The sequence below is a fragment of the Barbus barbus genome, assembly GCF_936440315.1.
Source record: "Barbus barbus genome assembly, chromosome: 10".
NCBI classification, from domain to species: domain Eukaryota; kingdom Metazoa; phylum Chordata; class Actinopteri; order Cypriniformes; family Cyprinidae; genus Barbus; species Barbus barbus.
In genome coordinates, this window is record NC_136738.1 from 19,002,402 (window position 1) to 19,014,272 (window position 11,871).

The 11,871-nt window shown below is 34.8% G+C and overlaps 1 protein-coding gene across 1 annotated transcript; it reads right to left on the reverse strand.

Moving 5' to 3' along the window:
* Positions 1-3,554: 3,554 nt before the first annotated feature.
* LOC306875703 (ELL-associated factor 2-like) lies at positions 3,555-7,120 on the reverse strand. The gene is made up of 6 exons (XM_079426405.1): positions 6,771-7,120; positions 6,215-6,309; positions 5,983-6,119; positions 5,712-5,875; positions 4,558-4,788; positions 3,555-4,470 (listed from the first exon to the last, which is right to left on the reverse strand). Exons 1-6 carry the CDS (start codon positions 6,871-6,873, stop codon positions 4,427-4,429), a joined length of 774 nt encoding a protein of 257 aa, XP_079282531.1. The 5' UTR covers positions 6,874-7,120; the 3' UTR covers positions 3,555-4,426.
* Between the last annotated feature and the right edge of the window lie 4,751 nt (positions 7,121-11,871).

Genomic DNA, 11,871 nt, shown 5'->3' on the forward strand with positions numbered 1-11,871 from the left:
ACTTTATTAGTGAGGAAGTATTTCTGTTGTAGAGACCATATTTTTTTCCAATTCAAATTTCTAAATAAACTATTCCAGTAAGAAATTACAGGCGACAAAGTAGTAACATTTTCAATAAAAAGAGATCTAATTTTATAATTTCTATCTTTTTTAGTAGAAAAACATATTTTACCTATAGTGGTATCTATTGGATCAGGAGAAGAAGCTTTTTTAATTGCGGAGTGATTGCTATTTTTGAAGAGCGTACAAATTCCTGATGTTATTGCTCCCATAACAATGGCAAATTCCTTTGGACTAACTGGTATGTTATATCCTGAAATAAATTCTATATAAGTCATTAATAAACCTCTGCTGTTAAATAACTGACTTACTAAAAGCAAACCATTATTAAACCACTGATTAAAAAACAAAGATCTATTTTTATATAAAATATTTTGATTATTCCAAATAAAAATGTATGGGGGGTAAAATTGTGTTTATAAATTAACACCCAGGCCAAAAGTACCTGTTGATGGAAATTTGAAAGCTTAACAGGTATTTTTGATATGTTATAATTGCACATCAATAGAAATTTAATACGTCCAACGAATGAAAATGCTTGCTGTGGAAAAATATACCAGATTGAATGTTGATTTTTCAAATACTTATTAAGCCAATTTATTTTAAAGGCATAATTTAAAGAATTGAAATCAATAAAATTTAGGCCACCTTTATTATAGGAATTTAGTATAACAGACTTTTTCATATAATGGCATTTGTTTTTCCAGACAAAGTCTGTTAAAGTTCTATCAATCAGTTTACACGATGGCTTATCTACATAGAGAGATTGGGCTGCATAAGAGAGATGCGATAGCCCCTCAGCTTTAGTGAGCTAAATTCTTCCTTTAAGAGATAAATCTCTTTGAAGCCAGCCATTCAATTTTTTCTTTGTCTTTGCAATGACTGGATTAAAATTTGTAGCACATCTGTTTTTATTCTTCGTTATATTTATGCCAAGGTATGTTACTGTGTTTTTAACAGTTACGCCACAGATTGAGGGAACACAACAATTTTTAATGGGCAATAATTCGCATTTATCTACATTAAGATTTAGACCAGAAGCTTTGGTAAATGCTTGGAGAATATTTAAAGCTACCGAGACTTGAGAGGAGTCCTTTAAAAACAATGCAGTGTCATCAGCTAGTTGACTGATAATTAATTCTACATTTCCAATTGTAATACCTTTTATGTTACTCCTTTTAACATACAAATTAAGAAATTGCACTGCAATTAAAAACAAATAAGGAGACACAGGGCATCCCTGCCTAACTCCACAGTTTAAAAAAAACCTTGGAGAAGTACCACTGCTTAACTTGATTGAGCTATTTGCATTTTTATATAACATTTTAACCATTTTACAGAAATTAGCACCAAAACCGATTTCTTTAAGGGCTTGAAATAAAAAACCATGCTCTAAAGTATCAAAGGCTTTATAATAGTCCAAAAAAAAGATGTAACCATCATCATTAATTATATCAGAATAATCCAAAATGTCTAATATTAATCTTATATTATTAGATATGTCTATCCTGCATAAAGCCAGATTGTGTTTCATCAATGATAGAATGTAATATCCCTTTTAATCTTTTGGCTAATATTAAAGCAATTATTTTATAATCATTGTTTAACAACGTTATTGGACGCCAATTATCTAATAAAGTAGTATTTTTATTTGGCTTGGGAATTAAGGTAATCAAACCTTGGCATAAAGTAGGAGGAAGAAAAGATTTATTTATACTTTCCATATAAACTCTGAGCAAGAAGGGAGCTATATTTTTACTGAACATATGATAGAACTCTGATGTGAGACCGTCTGTGCCAGGAGATTTATTTACTTTTAATAATTTAATTGCTTCTTCAACTTCTTTTAAAGTAATGGGAGCCTCACAAAAATTTTGATCAGCATTACTCAATTTATTTATACAAGATAAAGATTCAAAAAAATCAAAAGCATGTTGTTTATTAAATTTAGATGTATATAAATCATTATAAAATTTGGCACAAAAATTGGCAATGATTTTCTGGTCCTCACAGAGACTATCATCAATCATAAGCTTTCCAATCAGATTTTTTTTTATTTGTTGCTTTTCTAATCTAAAAAAATAAGAATTCTGCTCACCTTCTTCCATCCATCTTTTCCGCGATCTAACAAATGCTCCCTCAGCTTTTTGTTTGTAAAACTCATCTAATATATGTTGATAATGGGCAAGTTCAACTTTTTCAGTATCAGACAACATAGACTTAGATAAAAGACCTGAAATTTTATATATTATAATACTCTCATCATTTTTTTTCTTTTTCGCCAATTTACTGCTAAATGTTCGTAAAAATTTACCAATTTCATATTTTGCTAACTCCCAATTACTACCAAAATTATTTTCTTTATTAGCTTTTTTCCAATAACTGCAAATTATAAAGTCTATTTTTTCCTTTACTTCTTTATAATTAAGCAATGAAATATTTAGTTTCCAATAGGAAGTAGTTCTATGCTGATAAAGAGTATCTGAAAAATGAATAAATATAGAGATGTATTTGTGATCAGAAAGTGGTGATGGAATAATGATTGACACCAATCTTTGTGTGTGCCATTGTTAACTCACACAGAACACATTATATTGACTTGAAAACAGCGCCACCTATTGGTCAAACGTTATAAGCCAATAAATCATATTACTAGGGGTTTATATATGATTTTTCAGCCGTTTTGACTAAATTAATCATAAAATGGCTTCAGTTATTCATTTCTGCAGTTTTTCTGATGCTCCGTGCTATGCTTAGCTGATGTGCTTGGCCCCGTCATTGCTGCTTGCAGCTATATTTTACTCTGTTATTTATTATTATTATTTTTTTTCATGTGTTTAAGGCATTGGCCATTTTTGGTGTTGCTACAGAAAGACCTTTTAAAATAAGTTAAATGATCTAAAAATTCAACACATGAATGAACAAATGTCTCATTGCAAGTGAAATGTGGAAAGATTTTACCAGTTTTTTATAAACATCTATATAAACACAGTGTTTTGGAAAAGAAAAGAATGACATATATTTTGATGACAATAACAAATGATATCAAGTACCCATGGTCATATGGCACACTAATAACGGTGACATTTTTAGGCATTTTTCCAAGACAACTTTTTGTAATGGTGTTAAAAATTAACTTCATGTCTCCATGTATTGCACAATAGAGATACTGTTACAGGTAAGTAAACACACACACAAATTAAAAAAATAAATTGCATACACATTTACTCGGGGCCATAGTACGAAGACTATTTCAACATCTTCACTTCAGAAACAATCCAACGCTTGTCAAATAGTCTCTTGAGTCTACACAGATAAGATGCGCGTCTTATAAAGATAATGTTCAAAAAGATTTATGTTGAAACCCTCAATATAATTAGAGCAATGATTCCAATCTCACAATTCCTCAAAATAACTTGAAGCTCAGTTAACATACTTTGCAGCCCAGATGCTGTTATGTTCTGCTATACTGAGACAATAAAATGATCAACAAATAAACATCACAAAACAAATCTTTATTAGTCTACACACAATTTTAATGATCAAACCTGCCACAGAACTACATTTAACCACATCAGTCAACCCTGCTATAATAATGGCACATCATATTTTGTAATTAGTGCTCAAGAAGGGTTGGCTAAGGACATCCTTTAAGCGTTAAGAGTGTTGCTTTTGGGCCTTCCAGAGGCGTACAGTAAGACATACACAACACAGAGTTACAACACAGAGACTACCTCTAAATGGAGATCATATTTTAGGGGGGAAAAAAATGAGTGTACTTCAATGTAAGAGAATGGGATGGATAGTCAAAATAAACCTTATATACAAGGCACAGTTTGTTATGAACAAATGTCTCTGAATCAGCGAAAGACAAATTCAAGTATTGCAGGTCGGGTAATGTGTAAATATCGGAGTAAATATGGTACTCCTTAAGACTCCTTATAAAATGCTGCTAAATCACTTGTGCTTGAGTATAGTAAGCCTCAAAAAATATAGAGAAGAAAAGAAGACCACGGTGATCTTTCTAAACAGCTATTTCACAAACAAATATAATTCTATAACCTCTGAGGAAGCAATTATAAGACATTCCTATAAAAGTAACATCTATGCAGTAGCATTCTCAACAAAATAAATACGTTTTCTTAATTTACTAATACAGCAAACCCCCCCCCCCCCCCAGCTATGTGTTCATTGGCACAGCTTGTGCTGATGCAAGTATTACTAAGAAAATGGGGGAAAGAAAAAAATGAATAACTGAGAAGTTGACAGGGATTTGGATTCAGGTATCACAAAGTTTTAACCTGTGAATGTACTTCCTGGACACTTGATCCTCTTTCTGCATCAGGTGTCCCACACGTCTTTACGGTTAGTCACTTTCACTCCCAGACTCACTCAACTGGAGATCATTTTCTGAAATAAAATCGAAACATTAGAATATTAAACACACAAAACAGAATGATAGAGCATCCAAAATCACTCAGAAGCCCTGGAACTCACTAAGTGTGTTCATGAAATGCCCGCTGCTTTCCTCCACACGGCTTTGAGATGTGCTGAGGGCAGAGGTGCTCTGAGAGGGAGCTGGGGCCACATTATGTGGGGGGCGATCCTCAACATCTGACTCACTGCTGCTGGAGCTGCCCCCGCTACTGGAGGAGGAGGAACTGTGGGAACCTGAGGAGCTGTCTCCACTGCTCATCTGATCCATGACACGTGCCTCGGCCATCAGCTCTACACAAACACATAAAAACAAGAAGGAATGCCTAAAAATTCCAGTACACATGCTTACTATTCAAGGGGTTTGGGTCAGTAAGATTTAAATGTTTTAAAAAAAAGTCTCTTCTGCTCACAAAGGCTACATTTATTTGATCAATATAGTAAAAACAGTACTATTATTATAACAATTTTAAATAACTTAAATTATTAAAAAAATTGGTAACACTTTATTTTACAGTGTCCTTGTTACACCTTACATGTACTTACTATTATAATAACAATAAACTATGCATAATTTCATGCAAGTAACCTTAAGGCAAACCTTAATCCTAAACCTAACCATATAGTAAGAACATGTAGTCAATTAATAATACTCAATACTTAAATATACAATTACACTGTTACACTGATAACACAAGGACACCTTAAAATAAAGTGTAATAAAAAATATATATATATAACTTAATGCAATTTATTGCTGGGATGGCAAAGCTGAATTATCAGCAGACATTACTGTAGTTTCAGTGTCACATGATCCTTCAGAAATCATTCTAATATGCCGATTTGGTGCTCATTTATAAAAAATAAAAATTGTTTAAAAATAGTTGTGCTGCTTAATATTTTTGTAGAGTCATATTTTTCATGATTCTTTTATGAATAAAAAGTTTGAAAGACAGCATTTTTTTTAAAGTCATTTTTGATCAATTTAATGTGTTCTTGAATAAAAGCATTCATTTATTATACTGTAAAATAAAAGTATTCATTTATTATACTGTCCCTAAACTTTTGAACAGTAATGTACTTTTGTCTATTTTATCATTTCCATACATGTTTTTGGATTATGGCTCTCTAATCAAGCTGGTGTCCTGCTGATTATACTGACTGAACTGATTAAAACCCTGATTTCAGTGATTCCAGATACTGTCAAGACATACTACCTCGCTCAATATCATCCATGGGAGATGATGGAGACATTTTCTCCTTGGGAGGAGAGCTCTTGGTGCTGGATGAAGCTTTGTTTCCACTGCCGGTCTTCATCTGCTGACTAAGCCTGCTGGTTTGTTGCTCCAGCCGTGACTGTATCTTACTGCTTCCCTCAGCCCTGTAAGGAAATGGAAATATGACAATTTGTTTACTTAAATGCATTAAAGGAGTACATAATGAAATAAATGATAAATCCATATGACTTGGAACACAAAAGCATTATACCTGGTCTTCTTGACTGCAATGTTGCTGCTGAGTTTCTCCAGACGATACTCTCCTGTGTCATGGTTAACGATGAGAACACATTCTTTCATATAAGGCCTTTTGGAACCCTTAAATACGGTAACAGGTGTCGTGGATCCCTGCAAAGATTGATGAGAAAGAAGTTTAAGCTTAAACATCCATGTTATGGTACATACAAGATTTTTTTGTGTGGAAATAAGGTTACTGAACCTACCTCTAAGTTCGGTAGTGTGACTGTAACTTGCTCTCCTTTGCCCACTTCCAGCTCCCCCTCACATGTAGTGTCAATGGAGGCTGGTTTGAAATCATCTATGACCGGGAAGAAAACATACATATTTCATAATAACCATGTGTGCCATTGCTGACATCAGAAGTAGTGTAGTGCCAATGCAGAACCTACAGAGGGCGCGGGTTTCCTATTGTAATGGAAAGTCAATAATTTCTTATGAATTAAATGTTCTCCAAGAATTCATTTTAAACCACAGCTTTTCAGAGGACAGAAAATGGTGTTCGTTTAGGTAGGATTCCATTATAAGCACAAAGACAGATGCTTTTTTATTATTCCCAGATAACATTAAAAAGCTGAGTTAGCAAGCAAGGTGTAAAAGCACATAGCTGCCTTCTCATATGCCTGTGCACATTGTTTGAAAACATTTATGGTTTCAGTATCAGTTTAAAAACAGGTCCCTTTTTTCTAAATATAATTAATTTTTTATGTGTTTATATAAATATGCTAATACAGAGATAATAATGTAAAAGATGCCACTTACATCGTACAGTGTGGAATGCACTTTTAGGTTGTTTCTCAAAAGTTTCGCCTAGTTTGAGAACGTGTTCTTGATTGTCAAAGTTTGAATATGCTGTTCCATTCATTATAATCACAATTTTGTAATCATATGTTACCAGTTTTTAACTTTCTGCTTGGCTCGATACCATCTACGGCAGAAATAGACACCTCACTTCTGGAGTCTGGACCCGTTGCTTGCGCCTGCTACGCTGTGATTGGCTGTGTTTGTGGACTTGGTCACGCCTCATTGGAGCTCTTCTTCACTGTAATTGGCTAAGAACATTGTCAGTCAACGCTGACGCAACGTCAAGACGGAAGTGTCCATTTTTATCTGGGCCACTAGAAAACCTGCTCATGTATATATAAAAGGGAATGAGAAAGCAGACAACATAGCAAAGAAATCAACTAGGGTGAGTGAAATAATAAATATTCCCTTTGGTAAATGAGAAGCTAAGGCAATAATTAAAAAAGAAATGATGAAGAAATAGCAGGACAGGTGGGACATGGATAATAGTGGAAGAAAATATTATAGTATACAGAAATTTATTAATACACAGGGTGTGAATGGAAAGAATAGAAGGGAGGAGACAGTTTTAACCAGGCTGAGGTTTGACCATAAAGGGTTAAATAAAACATTGTTTTTGTTAGTTAAAAGTAAATCAGATGAATGTATGGAATGTAAAATCACAGAAAATGTAGAACATGGTGCGTTGTAGGAAGTATAGAGAAGAGAGGATTAGATTAAAGCAAAAGATAAATCAGACAGGAAGAAAATGGAACCTTGAGGGTGTTTTGGGAACAACAGGAGAAGGGGTAAAAGATGCACAGGATACTGTTGTGGAATATCTGAAGGATACTATTATATTACAGGATTTGATGAAGGATACTATTATATTATAGGATTTAGATAGTAGAGGGGTAAAATTGAAATTATTATAAAATATTTTTTATTTTGATATTTTATATATATATATATATATATATTTTTTATTATTGAATCATTGAGATATAGGCTAATCCATGCTGCATACTCCGGTACAGTTGGCGGTACGCACTTGATAAATCATGATTGCAATCCGCCATAAAACCAATAAGAAGAAGAAGAACAGACAGAAGAAAACATTCCTGACTCGTCGGCAGTTTGGGGCTCTACAGACCGTCACACATTAATAAAAACAGATCTCGGGGTATTATTTTTCACAGGTAGGAATGAACAGTTGTTTCTGGACGTTTTGTTGGTCTATTTTTAACATTATTTTGTCAGCTTAGTTAGCCACCAGTGTCAGACGATTAATAGCGAAGTTAGGGGACATTCTAAAACGCTTAATGTAGTACTTAAACATCGACCAGGGAAACCCAAATTTCTGTCAAACCTTACTTGTAATAAACACTAACTACTGTCAAAAGAACGAGCCCTTATTCCACAGATAAAGTGAATAATTTCACGTTAAGCGCTTTCTCCCCCATAGAAGTCTATTATAAGGAAACAGCTTAACGTGGTGTAACTTAACAACGACCGGGGAAAACCACATTTCTGTCAAATTTTACTTATGATAAATACTTTCTGCTGTCAAAAGAACGAGCTCTTATTCAGCGTATAAAGTGAATAATATCACGTTAAGCCCTTTCTCCCCCAGAAGTCCGTTATCAGAAACAGTTTAACGTGAACGCATCGACAAACTGAAAACATTTTGTTCAGTTTCATTTTATAATAAGCATGAAAGTAAAGACAGGTGCATTCTCTCCAGCCTCGGCTCATTATCTCTAATGATCAGTCGTTTCATTTTTTCCTTAGGAGATTTCACTATAGTAAATGGGCAGTGACCCTGGTTTTGGGGCAGACTGAGCACAGTTTTACTAATACTATAGTGGTTGGTGATTATTATTTTAAGTAGCCATGTTAGTATTTTTATTATTTGCCTATGGGTTATGTATGTGTGCTACTGGTATTGTACTCTGCACAATATATGCTAACAATCATTTACTTTTTCTTATAGGAATGTGGCTGCATTACTAGTTCTGTGTGCTTTAAAGCAGTGCATGGTGAAAGACAGGACACATGACAGACATGATGTTCATCAGTTTCAGAGGAACTCTTTCCAAAAATGGCACAAGGATGTGCAGCAATGTGCTCAACAATAAGCCTCTGACACTCATTATTTATGTTTTGATGTTCACTATTTACTTAAATTACAAATAAAACATGTTTTTTAAATCTCCTAACATTCTTTCTCATTTCCACCTTGAGAGGCCCATTAGGAGGTTGGATCTTTATATGCCCAGGTGTGAAGCACATAAGTATTTATGGCCTCCCTCACATATGGCCTTTCCACAACAAAAAGTCTTAAAGTTAAATTACTATATTATTTTATGTGAATAAGTAAGCAGAATGGTTTTCACATCTTTTTATAGCAAACTTTCTAGTCTATAACATCCAATACTCAAAAGTCTTGTGAGTATATGTTTTGTATGAGTTTTCTGGCCTTACTTCAGTGACTTAATATATATTTTTTATTAACCATGCATAAACATAATTTTCTCAAAAATGCAAGCATGTACGTACATGTTGATTGCATATTATTCTAGCACAGTTTGTGCTCAACAGAGTGAAATAAGACTTTAGCCATTAATATGTTTATAAACAACTGAAAAAAAGCACCAATGTAAGGGCAAGTGAAAACTTAAGAAGGGCCCCAACACCCTCAGACCCCCAATGAGTTAATGTCACATGATTACCTTAAACCAATCACAGATATGTAAGCATGTTAATTGCTAAATTACGAAAGGATGTAATCATCTGATATCCGTTAACTGATTGTTTTGAACATCATTATAAATTAATTCACTACCAGACAGCTTTTCAAGCATTCTTTATTCTGTTGCTTTGACAGTAGTTCCTTGCCTATGTTAAACTGTGCCATTGTGTGCAGTACTTGTTAAACATCCTTTTAAAAAAAAAGTCTTTACATTTACAATTTTCCATGGGAAACATCCTTAGAACCTAATTAGGGTACTATATTATATACTTTTTTTTTTTTTTTGCTTTAACAATCAAACATAACACAGCTGCACAGTATACACATAATGTATGCAAAATCATGAGCAGTTTTTTTACTGATATTTTAGGAAAGCTTGGAATGGACTCAACAAAATAAAAATAAAAATACCGTTCACAGTTGACAGGGAAAAGAGAATTGTGGCTGCTTTGAAAAAAAACTTACCACACTAAGCATAGTGTTTTGCCACAACCTCATGTTGCGAAACATTGAACACTGGGTAAAGGGACATGGGGGGGGGGGGATCATGTAAAGGTACTGAAAGACCATGTTGAACAGCTGATTGATTCCACCTCTCCAGGTAAATTTGAGGCCCGTTACCTTGCATTTGCCCAAGGATGGTCAGAGGAATTCCTCTGCTACTTTGACCAGCATCTAAAATCAGATATTTTTGAAAACACAGCTGCATTTTACACAAAACAGTTTACAGCATTCAAAGACAAAACCCCAACAAACAACATAAGTGAGAGCATGAACAAAATGATTAAAAACCAAAATGAATGGCGGGGACTTCCAGTGGACGCCATGGTTCTTTCACTGTATTACATGCAGTCTTACTTCCTCTTTGAATTTCAAAGAGCGAAATGTGGCTTGGGCAATTATGCGGACAAGCAAAATCTATGTTCAGCAGTGAAAGATTTACAAATGCCCTCTTTTCTTCCTTTGGAAGATATTATCAGGAGGGTCAAGTCCGCCATAGAAAATGAGCCATGTAAAGTTGAAAGACCCAAACTCCTGTCATCGCAAGACATCCTTGGCAAAAACAGTCACTGAAATGGGTCTTGTAAGCCTGAATGCATCATTGAGAGTTTTTGTTGTAAAAAGTACCTCAGATGAAACAGTTCATGTTGTGCAGAATACCACAAATGGTGCATTATGCTCTTGTGCCAGCACTGGAAAGTGCTACCACATACTTGCAGTAAAAATGGCTACTGGGCTTCATTTATCTACTAAGCAAACATACAGCCTCTCAGTGATGACAAAGAGAGGGCGAGGCAATGAGATGAAATCTGAAAGGAAAAAAGCACGAACCAAAGACTATGATTATTTGGTAAATCCGGCACCAGATTCCTTCCTCTCCTCTATCTCTGACTCTGTGGTGGACAACATTCCATCACATTCTATGGATCCTGAAAAGGGGGGAGATGAAGAGAACAGTGACAGCTATGATGTAATAGATCTGTCAAAGGTGCCACCACAGACTGACACTCACCTGGTTGGGTGTTCAAATAACTTTGACTATTCTGTTTGTAACACTCTATCACTTTCTGTGGATCCTGAAAAGGAAGGGGGCACAGAACACAATGACAGTAATGATGTAATTGATCTGTCTATGCTTGGTGCTAGAAAAGAGGACTACACCCACCAGTTTTCAAATATAGGTAGCCTGTCTGAAACATCACCACGGCAAACAAAATAGAGGCTCCATTTGCTCCTTGGATGCATACCCAAAGTATCACCCATTACTGGTCCAAAGTCTCACCCAAAACCAGTGTCTATCTCCAAAGATGTGGCTTGAAGGAGAAACAATTGAGCAGGCTATTGCAGCTTTCATTCAGCAAGAAAAAATTTCAGACTCAATTTTATGTGTGCCCACATACCTTTACCAATTAGCTGCACTTGGGGACTTTGTTCCAGTTTTGCAGTTTTGTGCAGCAAACAGGGCTCTAAATTATGATGCACAGATATTTCAGGCTCTGGTTGTCACTGGCTTCAGCCATCGCAAATTTTAGAGAGCAAGATATCTCTTTATTTAATACTAATCATAGTCTTGAAACTGTAAAACTTGCTGCCCCAACACTAATGAAGGTCATATCATGTATATATGTCTCAGCAGGAGAAAACCTTCAGGCTTCTGGCTGGAGAGTTACTGATGCTGTCAATGCTCCACAGCAAGATAATGGATATGACTGTGGTTTGTTTGTTGTTGTGAATGCATGTGCAATCATTAGCCACTCTCCATTAGGTCCAGTCAACATCTTAAAAGCAAGACTGTGGATTCATTCCCTTATTCAGATATATGAGGCA